The sequence below is a fragment of the Orussus abietinus genome, unplaced genomic scaffold (genome assembly GCF_000612105.2).
Source record: "Orussus abietinus isolate OABI.00-Male unplaced genomic scaffold, Oabi_2.0 scaffold46, whole genome shotgun sequence".
Taxonomy (NCBI): Eukaryota; Metazoa; Arthropoda; class Insecta; order Hymenoptera; family Orussidae; genus Orussus; species Orussus abietinus.
In genome coordinates, this window is record NW_019394349.1 from 71,931 (window position 1) to 86,059 (window position 14,129).

A 14,129-nucleotide genomic window follows, 5' to 3' on the forward strand; every position below is an offset into this window, starting at 1 on the left:
TCGCCGTCCACCGTCGAACTGGGCTCTCCTTTGTTTAGTAAACAGAAACAGCTGAGCCGCGCTGGAGGTGGAGGCGACGGTGGCGCCGCGCGCGGCCGGTGGCGACTCCACCGAACCTCGGCGTATCGACCGCGGCCAACTTCGCGAGACGAAAGGAGACCTCCCCCGATGTGCCATGATATCCTAAGGTACGTACTCCCCGACGTCTTTTTCTTGACACGGTATTTTCTTCATTTCAGGAAAAGCACGTGGATGGAAACGACTCGACCGAAGAACCCCGAGAAGTCTGGGAATTTTCCGCATCTCCGGAGTCGTCACTTGCCGCAATTAGTCTCGATTAATCTTAAGGATGGAATCTCGTCTCAGGGCTCGCGACTACCCGTTTATCGCATCTCGACTACCAATGAACAACTGCGGCTCGTTTCATCGCTTAAACAATTTTATATATTATTTATCGATACATAGAATTTATATCGACGACTCCTTTAGCTAACAGTTTTACGGGTCCTCTTTTTCCCCTCCTCGCGAAGTATGATACATACGTGGGTTAAGGTCTCCTTCGAGGGAGCGTTCGTTATTTCGAATACCTTTTTGGCTCTCTATTACCTTTCTAACGATCACCGGGATAATTCTTTTGCTTTTCCCTCGGAGGTGGTACTTATACACGATACGTCGTACACGTTTACACGAGGTATACTGACACGTGGTAGCAAGACTACGCGCGCACACATATGTATATAATTATATATACTTTTATAGAGATGTATCTACACTGAAATGTGTATTTCTATATATATGTATAGTAAGTTACAGACCGCAGGTTTGATCATTTTTTTTTAATCGTGCAACCGACCGCTGCCAGAGATTCGTTCCATTGTCTTAATCCATTAATCCTTGAATTACTCGTGAGACTCGTTGCGGCACTCGGTTGCATGTTCAAAAGTGATCCTTAACTTCTCTCTTACGTTGGAATGTTTTGAAAATCCCAGTCCCGAGGGCTTGCCCAAGAAATGCCGCCCAGGATGAGCGCAACGAACGAGCGAACTCATTACGAAATTGATAATGAAAATCCACACTTTCTGCCCTCGCATGTATACATGTATATAACGTTTACACTGGTTTACACGATTATTCTTACAAGTGTTCACGGTACTAGTTGTAAGTTACACGCGCAAAGCAAACTCCTTGCGATAGCGTTTCACATGTTATTTCCTGGAAGCTGGTTGATTTCCATCGATTAATGTCGACTTTATCCTCCACCCCTTCGAGTACGTTGCGAGAAGACGTAACTAACGTTCCTTACGAAAAGTGTCGATGATCCAGAATAAATGAAAATGTATTTAACCAATCGATATTAAGTGATTAATGTACAGCCAATCGCGGCGACATGCCGGCCTCGAGTATTGTCCCCGAGGACTTAATTACTTTCGCTTAAATCTCCATAGTTGCATAATTGCATTCTTTAATACGTGATCCCGCCACCGACTTTCAGTTGTCCATCGATCGATCGAATCGATGGGACGTAAGGATGCATCCTATAATTACGTTCTGGTTATTAGATGTTGCTTCCAACGTATCTCGTAATTCCTAACTCGAACAATTGCGTAACGACTCGCCGATAATAATTTAATACGCGATTCCTTCCCTCGTTTCGTGAGCGTAATGGCGCCGGACAATGCAGACTTCTTTTTTATATCTCGCATTAAGAACAATGGTATACGTTTAGTTTAGTTTAATAGGTAGGGCGTATTCACAGTCATTACACCTAATCCTTAAGAGCCCTCTCGATTAGTGTTTGTTTTTTAGTCGCTTCCCTTTTATGTGCACGGTTTATTCGCCCAGAGGGTTAGTTAATAGAGGTGTAACGAGTGACGTAGAAACAACGTCATCGTACATAGAGGCTTCGATTAATCTCCGATTTGTCGTATTTATACATTAACGGCCACACGTACGACTACGGTAATGGCTACGAGTAATCCTAAATAAGAGAGAGATCGACGAGGCGTTCTGCCTCCTATTCGCTTAACTCGCATGAAATGGAAATTCACTTTTTGGAGGAATCAACGGATGCTTGGATAACATTAATCGGAAGTGTGGCAACCGGAAGAGCACCGCCAGGATATCGCATCCCCGTAGGGAAATTGATAACCTGATAATGATCGGTAATTTCAGAATTATCAAGAAGGAAACGCGCCTTTTAGTCTCTAATTTTCTAAACAGCCAGGATTTAAGATCCCGGGAGGATATATACCAGTTGTAGAGTTTTAATATTACGCTAACGATCTTCCGAAATTACCGACTTGGGCCTCTTCATTTTCATTTCATACTACACGATACTGGATACATTCTAATCTATACATGCACATATTCGTACGATTCCTTAAATGCACATCGGATTCACACGTGCGAGTATATTTTGAGATCACGAGCTGGAAACGTTACTCTTTGGTGAAGGTTAACGAGAAACTTCGCCCAAATTTCGTTTAAGGTTTCAAAAGGAACAGAACAGTTTTTTTTTTCTTTTTTCTTCCCCCTACCTGGTCGATTTGCGACTTGCACGATCGAATTTCTTTCAAGGACTGACGGAATCCTTTGCGTTACCTTTTCCCAACGTAGGAATGTTCAAATTAATTTCCTTGTATTTAATAATATGGATAATCCCTGAATATGATCTACTGCACCGACCTGGACGCCAAGAGAGGAATAATTAATTTTTTACGCCGTCTATTAAAGTCCACGCTTCGAAACAATCTCCGGACATAGAACTCGTCATGAATTACGTTCGCAATAATAATGTTAGTGACGTTAATGATATTAATAACGCTAATAACAACAATAGTCATAACTGTACAGATACAACACCCTCAACCTTAACGTTACGTTGTTCGTTTCCTTATGAACTAGGGACTAGAGTGTACTCTTTGGATCCTTATTAAGGACGAGAACGGGTCAACAAAAAACCACAGAAACTGAAACTTACGGCTAAAAGTCGCTTAGCCTAATCACTCGATTCGTGTAATCCTAGATCGATGAAAGTTACTACATGCGATGTCATGACATTTTACAGTTATTACATACATGCATGTGTACATATATATATTCGTGTTATTTTCATGCTTATATGTACGTTAGTATTATTTACGACAGTACACCTATAATAGTATTTTATCATAATCTTTCCTATACGAGGTACGTACGAGCCCCCGTATAATTATTTCTCTCGAATCCGAGGGTTAATCTTAATATTTGGTTTAGCTGTGTGTCTCTTGTACGTTCCACATGGACGTTAGAAATCACCGAAGGTAAAAGAAAATTCAAAATGGACGAAAACTGAAGCTTAGATTATGATCGGTGGCCTCGCGTTACTCAATCGACGCCTTAGGCTTAACGCGAAACTACGCTTAAAAGTTTAACGTTAATGTTAATCCTGCCGCGAGTCAATATTATGCACACAATTATATTTCTCTCCCCCAGAATTGTCGATACCTCGCTACTTAGTTCCTAGACACGCCGAATAAATATATGCGACTTATCACCTAAAGTGACTAGATAACACTGCCGTAGATCATCTGCTGACGGAAAACAATAGGATACGATCGCTTTGTTATTTCACCTGCATGGTGCTATCTAGGACGATTTATCGGAATGCAATTGCGATCTCTAGACCACTCAAATTATAATGCGATCTTGCCTTACGACGTACGATCAATGGCTTAGAAAACGACTAGCTCTACATTAAGCCCTCTAGAGTTAGTTCGCCTGACTTAAATAAGGTCTCGGGACTCATGACGAGTTCTCTGGGAGTTCCCCTCCGCGACTAACTTGGGGGTTCAGGGAGATAGAATTTAAATTCAAAGAGAATCGCGGTTCTTAATGGGACCCGGAAACACGGCGCATTTCCTGATTCCAATAAAAGGCCTCACCGCCGGTCGATCTGCCTCGAAAAAATCCAGCAAAGCTGCAATGTCAGTCCTTGAAACTCCGTCGAGCGAGCAAAGCGCAATCGCCTCGGGTCGCTACTTACAACTACCTCTAAACCCAACGAAAAAGCTGTATTGTCTCTCCTTAGAAATTAATTCCCTCGTATTTATAGGTACTCCGCATTCAACCTGGCTACCTGATTTATCGTTTGCGATTACACGTGTCCTGGTTCCCGCACACTGGAAGGCTTGAAAATAATTCTCACGGATGACTGGTCTTCCTCAAAAGAACTCCCTACAAATCAGGGTGACGCGAACTTCCAAGTCTTCCGGTGTGGGCAATTATTTTCTCGCTTACAGGCATTCCCTGTCAGCACTTGCACTCAGCTATAATGGCTTCCACCTTTAAGCTTGACTAGAAACTTGTAAGCGACGCGATATATTTATATGTCCCTTGTATATTCATTTATGTATATATATATATGTATATCTCGACCACTCGCGCAATGCCTCCAAGTGCGTACACCTTGAACGGGTAATTATTATCCGTACGGTTTAACTTACGAAGTTGGTTTAGACTAGACATAAAGTAAATGCAACCTGTGGTTCTTCACTCGGAAGAGTCGAAGTCGGCATCCGCAGCGGGTTCCGGAGGTTCTTCCCGAGTTTCGGTCGTTTCCGGAATCATCTTGGTGATCGTCGCGGTGACATATGCCCCGGGTTCCTCGCTCTGAGTGTGTTGGATGCCTACCCTAAAATCAGAACTCACGGATTAAATTTAGAACCCTAATTAATTTTTTACACCTTTCTAAGATCGTTACCTGTACTCGTGACGGGACAAATTGCGGACGTATTTCTCCGGTGGGTTGTCACTGTCATGGTTCTGCAAACTGACACTTCTCGCCGTCGTGTGGGATACTTGCGTTGCTGGCATCGTGAACTCCACGTAACAATACTCCGCCAGTTTTTCCGGAATTTGATCGTACGAGGTCAAAGCCATCCGACAGACCAGCTGATGCGTCGTGTACGCTCCTGGAGGTAGTAAAAAAAAAACAATGTTATTTATATTAAATCAAATTTAGGAGCGCTCCATTTATTACCTTGTCCTTCCTTGGGTAACCTGGGCATTCTCCAGACGATCGCTCTATGCTGGTGCTCGTACTTCGCCTGGCCGGAAGTGACCTCCATCAACTGCTGTTCCATGGTCTCCATGGTGCCCAGGATCCTCTCGATTCCCTTGATCTTCCCAGTTCTCCTGTGGGCCGACTTCACGGATCCATAGCGGAAATGCTTCTCCACCCTGAAGAGGTAGATCCAACATTCGGGGATGGGGAACCGCACCATCACGTCCTCACACGGGATCTGGCCCAGTTTCCTGGACGTGAACCCGGGAACCAAGATGTCAGCCCTCAGCTCGACCTGAATCGCGAACGGAGTTTAATACTCTTAATTGCACTCGTACTAATTTATTTAATTTCATGGGGATTTTTTTATCTTCAGCCTCACCTTATTTCCGGTGACGCACATTACGGCTTTAAGCTGAAGAGGCAATTCTCTGTTCTTCGGTGGTCTCACGCGAAACCGCATCAATTCGATGTAGCATGCATCGGGTGGTCTGAACCTTGGAACGCGTGTTAGTAGTGTTAGACATTCGGAAAAATTGGTTAAGTAAAAAAAATTGGTTAGTAATAAATTGCAGGCAGAAGCAAAGGAATCGGTATCAAGGACGAACGTACTTGATGATCCTGGACTTCTCGTACTCGTCCTGCTGCACACAAGTATGGAATTCCACGTTCTCCAGGCGAATCCACTCTTCGGTCACCACAGGAATGATGTCGTGCCTGCCGACCACTTCTTTCCCCTGCCTCCACATATCGTTTATTCCCAACTCGACGTCCGGCATTCCTAAACAAAAGTGAAGAAATGAAAATCTACGACAATACATAAATTAAGTGACGTCAGCGCTGCCCTCCAACCTGAAAGGAAACCCAGGAAGAACAACCGCACGCGGGCAATCTGCTTGTCCACGTGGCCTTCCGCGTCCTGTTCCACATAGAGCTCATCGACAACAGTGATCTGGACCTCTTCCATCTTGTAAGTCAATGCCCTGTCCCTGTGAGCGGACAACCTGAAGAGAGCCTCTTCCACGGCACAGGAGAACTGCTTCATGTCCTCGTAGCACTGGGACCCGAGCTTGAAGAGCTGCGAAATCTGCAACGAAGAAACGTCCAATGTGAAGAATCGAAAAATAATGTATATTAATAAATTTTTAATTATTCAAAATTACCTGAGGCGCGTGTTCCACGGGCAGGCCGAGCTTCTTCAGGTCACTCCCGAACTCCTTGACACCCTGATAGTCACCCTGAATGGCGTACGCCGCAAACTGGCTGAGCTTGTTGGTCAAACGCTCGGCCTTGGTGACCTGACCGGGTCGGACTCCAGGTCGCTCTCTGTAGACGATGTACTGCACCTTCACCGTAAAGATCTTGCCATATTGATCGTACTGTTGAGCCCCGATATCCGAGACGGAATAGTGAGGTTGCAGAGGTAGCTCCTGGAAGGGATCCTTGTCGTCCTTGCCGTTGAAGAGCTGAAGAACCGGACTGTCGCCTTGGTAGACCAACCGCATGAATATCTTCTTCCAGAACCGCTGGCCTGTGATTTTCTTCTTATTGGGTTGGCGCAGCTGCATCTCCCAACCATCTCCCGTGTAGGTGACTCGAGGGAAGTCCTCCAATGGCTGGCTGACGTCCTCGTCGAAGAGCGGAGTCGGTGGGCCTTCCTGGAAAGAGGTTGAACGGAATACGTGACGTTGAAGACCTCGAAGAGGACCATTAACTCGAATCGACTAGGACGATCAAGAGTCACCTGGGAATCCTCTCTGGTCATCTCTGGCTGAGCCGTGTCGCTGGGCGTGACAGCTTCCTGGGCGAATCCTGCGGACTTGTCGAAAGGATTGAACCGCGGGGACGAATCGACGTAAGCTGTGTTCTGAGGACTTCTAGGAGGTGGAGCCAACACTGGTACGGGACCACCTTCTAAGACCGCGCTCTGATCTCCTTCTTTCGGCCTGAAATTAGGACGAATTTATCAAACCCTGATTTTCCTCACCAAGGACCGCAAAAGTCGAAGATCTAAGTCCTCACTTGATGAAGACGCTAAAGTCGGGTCCTTCGTCGGAGTCCGCGGATTCCGACCTCCTCATCTTCGACTCCTGAGGTGGAGCCGTCATGCTGAGGAAGGAGTCGAAGCCCTCGCTCTCCCCAAAGCCTGTTGCGGTCTCCGAGCCAGCAACCGACGAGTCTCCCCAAACTGAAACATGGATAACACGATATCCTTAATTGTCCGCCCGGAGAAGGCCTAAAATCGTCTTTCCTAAATCTCAAAGAACTCACCATCACTCGAAGTGTCCATCGCCGTCTGCCCTCCACCGAACGGATCGAAGAACGGATCTCCGGCATGTTCGGGCTCCGCAGCCTTGTCGAACTTGGACGCAAAGGCATCGAAGGCATCGCCGGTGCTCTCGATGGCTTTGGTAGTGGCAGCGAAAGTGTCCAGGTCTTCGGGCGTGTAGGCTTGAACCCCAGGGAACTCCTCTCCAGAAGTTGGACTGACAGAAGTCGCGGTGACGTCTCCCCCAGGGGCTCCAAAGTCGCCCAACAAATCCGAGGCGAAGGCGTCACTAGGCTGAGAGAAAGGAGTCTGGGCAGTGGACCCAACTTCCGGTGAAGAGAAGAGGGCCGGCTCCTCGAACGGCATGCCGGAGGCTGAGGTAGGTGGTACCGCGTCTCCAGTTCCGAATATATCGGAGGCCTTGGTATCGGCCATGGAGAAGAAAGTGGAATCAGCAGGGTGAGGTTCGGCCACTCCGGAAGAGATTTCAGCTGCAGAATCCACGACGGCATTCGAGATGGACGAGAAGGCGTCGGTAGTCGCGGAGGTGAGGTCGGCACCAACGGCGGACAGAGTGGAGCCGACCGAACCGATGGATAGCCTCTTCTCCAGGTCACTGGAGACGGAGACGTCCACTTCGCCGGCACCAGGAGCCACGGCAATGGATTCTTCCTGGATCCCTGTGAAGGGAAACTCCTGGGAGCTTGCAACCGATGGTACCACCCCCACCGAGAAGGAAGTGTCCGTGCTGGAGACCGAGACGGTGGCTTCCGGCATTTTTGCGGCGGAAAATATCGAGTCCGCGGAGGTGGCCGGCAGGGTCTCCGTGTTGGGGGCGTCGAAGAGGTCGAGGATGTTCTGAGTCTTCGAGGTCTCCACCTTGGAATCGTCCGAGAGCAGATCGGGCACGCTGCCGTCCACGTCCAGGAGGTCGGCGAAACTGTGCTCGGGGGTTGGGGAGGGAGAGTGCATCAGGGTCGGACTGGGCGTCCTGGTGGCTTGGAGACGGTCCAGCAGGTGGTTGGAGGTGGCATCCATGGCGCCAGTGACGGAGAGGATGAGATCTTTAGTGTTCTTCGGAGGTGGGGGTGGAGGTTGGGGTCTGGGAGGTGGCGGAGGCCTGGAGGGCTTTGTTTCTTTGGGCTGGGCCTCGCTGGGAGCTTCCAGAGGCTGAGCAAAGACGTCGACTGGCGTCTCCTCTGGCGCCATCGTCGGTTCTTCAGGGTCCCCGAAGAGGTTCGCGGCTTCCGGAGACCGAGGGTCCGCGAAGATGTTCGTTTGCCCCGTGGACTCGGTGGGGTCGACAAAGGCGGTGGAGTCGGTCGTCTCCAGACCGAAGGATGCGAAGGGGTTGGTCGAGTCCACACCCATGGGTGGCTCGTAGGGCTGATCGGAGGAGAAGTTGAGGAATGGGTTCTCGGCTCCAGAGGGTGGCGCGGTGTCGATGTAGTCCTGCAGGAACGGGTTCGACGCCTCTGCTGGAGGAGCGTAGTCGTCCATCAGGAACGGGTTCCCTCCCTTGGAATCCATGATTAGTCTTCTAATTCACGGACACCGGATAACGAGTTACCGACAGATCGGTGGGTTCCTGGGAGAAGAGGCGAGAAAAGTCCGCACCTTCGGAATCGGAAAGAGCGTAAAGCGGATAGAGCGGTGTCCAGCGAGCAAGAGGGACACCGTTAGAGGAGAGGAATCGAGAGTCACGAGATCATCGTTATTTCTCTATGAGCTCCGACTCGAGGAGCTTCAGCTCCGTTTTCCCAGGCCCGATGGCGGCGAAGCTGGTGTCGAAGGGGTCGATCTCCTCGTCCTCGATGAAATTGGAGCTGTTGTTCAGCGGTGTGAGCGCCTTGGTGCCCGGGTCTTGATCCTCGGATGTCAGGAAGTCCTTGACCTCGCGGATCTCTTCGGCCCTGGGGTCGAAGTCGTCTTCCAGGGAAACTCCCAGCACGGTGGCCTGGACCAGAGAAATGGGCGCCGCCGGAGGCTGCTCCGGGATCTGGCCTAGCTCGTTCTCCAGTAACTTCAGCTCCGCCTTTCCGGGAGGCAGGTTCGTCGCGATGGACGTGTCGAAGGGATCCGCGTAGGAAAGAACCTCCTCCTCGATGGTCCTGGTCTCGATCTTCGGAGTCAGAGGCTTCGCGTCTACCTGGAACTCCGCATCCAACAAGCTCTCCTGCCTGAAGACCTCCTTGACGGGCTCCTCGGCGATCGGTACCACTGCAGAGGCTCGTACGAGCGAACTGGCGAGCTCGAATTTCAAATCCCTAGGTCTCACGGAGCCTGCCGCGAAGTCGGACCGCCTCCTGCCAAAATCCACCTCCTGGGACCTCGCTTCCAGGTCCTGGTCGCTCACGCTGTGCGGCAGACGGACTTCCTGCTGAGCCAGCAGCTCCGATTCGATCAACTTCAGCTCGGTTTTCCCTGGAGTGACGTTGGCCACGAAGCTGGTGTCGAACGGGTCGACGGGTTCCTCTTCGACGTCCTCCTCCGGCAGGCACTCCTCCAGCGACTTCTGCGAGTAGTACGGTGTCAGAGGCTTAGATGGGATAGCCTTCTCCTCTTCGGACGTTGCCAGCAAATCCGGACGCTGAGAAGGGGTCGGAAGCTCGAAGGCGACAACCTTGGTAGGAGCTATCTCCAGAGCCTCCGGTCTCGACAGCTTTCGATCTTGACGCCTGGCTCCGGGATCTTCCTCTTCCTCGGTCTCGTCGAAATTCACTTGGAAAGGAGGTGCTGGCCTTGGAGGAGCGGGTCTCGTCGAATATATTTCTTCCTTGCGTGGGTCGAAGTCGTCGTCGTCGTCGTCGTCGTCGAGGTCGATCTTCGACGGAGCCTCGCCTAAGATCTCCTTTTCCAGGAACTTTAATTCCCCTCTGCCCGGCGGTGGCTCCTTGATGTTGGAAGTGTCGAAGGGGTCCACGTAAGAGATCTCTTCTTCTATCGGCTTGATGGGCTCGTCGGCGAGTTGGGTCAGATCGGTCGTGGAGCCTCCTAGAAGATCCTTCTTGGCCTGCAGCCCCGAACCTAAAAACCCGGCTCCTAGGTCTCCGTTGTGCTGCAACTTCAGCAACCCCGTCTCGTAGTCCCTGTTGAGTCCGGCAGGGTCCGTCAGGGAGATGGACACCTCCGAGACCGGCAGTTCCTCCAACTCCTTCTCGATGAACTTCAGCTCCGTCTTCCCTGGCAGAAGATTATCCGCGATAGTCGTGTCGAAGGGATCCTCCTCATCGGCGAACGTGGCAGCCTCGAAGACCGCCTCGATGATCTCCGTCTGGAACTCGGCCTGCGCGTCCTTCTCGGCGAACGGATCCTCCTCTTCCCTCAAAGGCACGACCTCGTTCAAGGCGATCTCGAGATCGGTGTCTAGGTCGAAGAGCTCGTCCTCCTCCTGCGCGCTCTCCTTCGTTCTCAGCTCGTCGAACTCGGCGAGGTCCAGGGAAATCTCCTTCTTCGCGTCCTGGCCCTCCTGTACCGGCTTCGGAAGGTCGAGGATGGGCGGTAGCTTGGTCAGATCGACCGGCACGTCCGGCAGATCCGAGTCGTCGTCCAGCAGGGTCTTCTCAACCTCCGGGACCTCATCCGGGATCGTCGCTCCCAACTCCGCCTGGCCGTTCTCCTCGAAGTCGCCCAACAAGAGGTCCTGGGTCCTCGGCCTCCTGGAGGCTCCTAACTTGCAGGTGCTCACGTGGTCGATGCGTCCCGAGAGCACCTCGACGGCATTCCCGAGACTTACCAATTTGTTCCCCTTCTTGTCGACGGTCTTCAGCACCTTGTCGGCGCTGGTCGTGTCGAAGGGGTCGTCCCCTGCCTCCTCCTGAGTGGGACTATCGGGAACGTAGGCTAGTTGGACGTCGATGCTCTGCAGGACCTCGACGTATGCGGTGTCGAAGACGTCCTCATCGGCCGAGTCATCCTGCTCCTCATCCTCGGACGGGACCTCGACGAAGCCGGCCTCTACCCCCTTGCCTTCTCTTCCGTCCTCCTTCTTCTCATCGGCCCCCTTTCCTGGCTCCTCCTCGACGGGGTTGCCCTCCTTGTCGAAGCCCACCCACCTCTTCTTGCTCTCCTTCTCCGCCTCGGTCTCCTCTTGCGGCTTCTTCGCCTCCTCGAGCGGCGCCTTGCGCTGGAAGAAGGAGGTCGACTTGATGCGGTCTAGGTCGCCCTGGGTCTTCTTCAAGATCGAATCTACCCCCGCGGTCAGGGCCTCGAACTTCCGCCACTCGTCGGAGCCTGCACCCCCTGCTTCCCCTGACTCCCCCGCTTTCTGCTGGGCTTCCGCCCGCTCCCTGCGGTACCTCTCGAGCTCCTCCGGGTCGAACTCGTCCTCCTCCGCCCCCTTCTTGCCCTTCTTCTGCTTTTTCTTCTTCTTCAGGCCCTTGGCTAGCTTGTGCATCCTCTGGGAGCTAACGCGGAGTGGTGGAGGCCTCTGAAAAAAGAAATAACAGGGTTCGGAAAAATCGACTTCGCGATGTTAAATTTATTATCGCGAATTTCTGGCCGATTTTAGATATGGCTTTTCAGGCACCGAGGGGCAGAAATAGACCCGAGTGAATCGTTAGCTTGGATGGTCCTCACTTTCTGGGATCTTTGCCAGGGAGGTCGATCGATTTCGGACAGGTGCAGAGGCGTCCGTTCCCCCTGGGCCCCCTAGTCCGTGTCTGTACTTCTCCATAAACACGCCTATCGCTCTCCAGGTAATGAGCTTACACCTGGATCGGGGTTGTAAGCACCCCGGAGGTGCAATTAAATAAACGCCACTTTTTCTACTTCTTGTTTCCTGTATAAGAGTACTCTGCTGGATTTTATTAATCAACTTATTAATTGATCCAACCTCGCGGGGGGTCTACGAGCGTGCTGGGAGAACTTAAGAACCGCTCTATCTTTAGTACACCGCTTGTGACATAATTCAATATGTGCACATTATGCGGTGCATTATGTACCGTGCATCATTTCCAGGAGAGTGGAAGCCCTTTGGGGTAACTGCATTTCATCACGGATCGATTGGCATCCATTTAAGGACCCGAGCTCGTACGTGCACTTGGCTGGAAACTACAGCCTTCCAAAAAGTAGAGCCGAGCTCGTCAAAAGAGGACAATCATTGCCGAGTAAACCAACGAGATGTCATTTTAACGTTCGGGGTCGTTAATGAATTTTTTATGTCGCTACACTGTTGGTCTAGGGGTTGTCGATAAATGAAAAGAAATTATATTCAGTGGTTATGGGAAGCGGATATTAATTATTCGTCGACCGGGGGGTAACTACTTTACGTTAATGTCGTGTCAGGGGTCATCGGGCACCGAGACACCCGCAAACGTGACCAGGGGACTCGAATCGATACGCGAAAGCAGAAGAAGCGAGGGTCGCGGCTTCTGCAGCTTGACATCCCACCAACCGCGACTTCCACCCCCGCGTCATCGAGGGTTGCTGACGCAAAGAGACATGTGCCTCGAAACGAAAAGCTCCTCGGCTGCTCGAGGACCGAATTCCCCCGCAGAGTTCGGAAAAACTGACCCACTTCCTAAAAATCCGAGGCCCCGAGCGGTACCGCGAAAAAAAGAGACCTCCAACCAGCGACAGGTGTATCGCTCCGGATTAAAATGCCGGAATTCGATCCGCAAGTGTTAGATTAATTGCACACGGGTGGATTAGTATAGGCATGCGGAGAAAATGATATGGGAATTTTTTTCAATAGGTCGGAAATATTTTTTTAAGATTTTCGAGGCTAAGTCGGGGACTCGGATTTTGGGGACTTCAATGCCTGGCGTGTAGCGTCGGTTTCTTGGGCATGGCTATTTTCTTAGGGAAATAAAGGAAGCAAGAGAAGGAGCCGCTTATTCTCGACGTGGCGGAGGGTGCTTTATTTTTAGGACCTGTATTCCCGGCCATTCAATGAACGAGGACTAAGTACGGCTCGCTATCGTGGGCTAAGATCGCGGGAGATCGATCGAAGGGTGTTACCGTGAACGAAATGTCCCACCCGCTCGGATCGGCCGAAAATAATTTCCCTCGGCCGTACTGTCGCAATCTCGACGTCTCCGCTTTTCGAAGGAAAAAAAGCTCGCGATCAATAACGAATAATCCACCGAGATAGGAGTCCGGCTTTCCACTCGGAGGCGTCAGAAGCCCCGCTATCAATTATTCCAATAATCGATCTCCCGTCCATGTACCATCGAGTCGTACCTTACCAACACCTTAAACTACTCCTAAAACCAACGACCCCACGCTATTCGTACTATCCTAAAAATAATCGGTCCTTCCCAAGGGGATCGACCTCTTCCCCTGCACTCTCGCGATTCTCACCCCCGAGGTCGGGGAATAAAATGGATAAAATAAGAAAATCAATGGGAACCGGCCTGATCCTCCGAGTTACGTCGACCTCTCCTTTACGATCCTTTTTACGAGCGAAAATTACCCCGGAGTCCTTTCTCGACTAAAGGCGATCGACCTCTCGGGCCGGTAAATTCTCCGCGCAAGAGGATGACCTCAAAACCTGAGAACCGGAGGGTGGGAGCGAGAGGAGGTGACCGCGGTCCCTCTTCTTTGCCCGGACTTCCCCGGGGAAATTTCCCTCCCAGGACCGGCAGGGAATGGCAGACATTCGGTGAATAATGGAGCAAGATGGAGGACTGTAGAAGGTAATACTCACAAATTGAGCCTCATCGGTCACATCGGTCGGCGGTGGGTCGTGCTGGTCCGCGTCATCCCCTGGCCGGTCCCGCCGTGGAGCAGCCCGCCGAGGAGGGCGGAGGTGCCTTCCGAGGCGACGGCTGGGGACCGGAAAGTTCACGGGAATGGATTCCGGCGAAACTCTCG

General features: G+C 51.1%; 1 protein-coding gene across 1 annotated transcript; it reads right to left on the reverse strand.

Annotated features, from left to right (window-relative positions):
- Nucleotides 1-1,717: 1,717 nt before the first annotated feature.
- Nucleotides 1,718-14,086, reverse strand: LOC105701943 (protein stoned-B). The gene is made up of 12 exons (XM_023431876.1): nucleotides 13,963-14,086; nucleotides 9,050-11,742; nucleotides 7,316-8,856; nucleotides 7,067-7,232; nucleotides 6,789-6,990; nucleotides 6,208-6,702; nucleotides 5,897-6,131; nucleotides 5,657-5,825; nucleotides 5,427-5,541; nucleotides 5,021-5,339; nucleotides 4,742-4,952; nucleotides 1,718-4,672 (listed from the first exon to the last, which is right to left on the reverse strand). The coding sequence occupies exons 2-12, from the start codon at nucleotides 11,707-11,709 to the stop codon at nucleotides 4,531-4,533; spliced, it is 6,255 nt and encodes a 2,084-aa protein (XP_023287644.1). The 5' UTR covers nucleotides 11,710-11,742; nucleotides 13,963-14,086; the 3' UTR covers nucleotides 1,718-4,530.
- Between the last annotated feature and the right edge of the window lie 43 nt (nucleotides 14,087-14,129).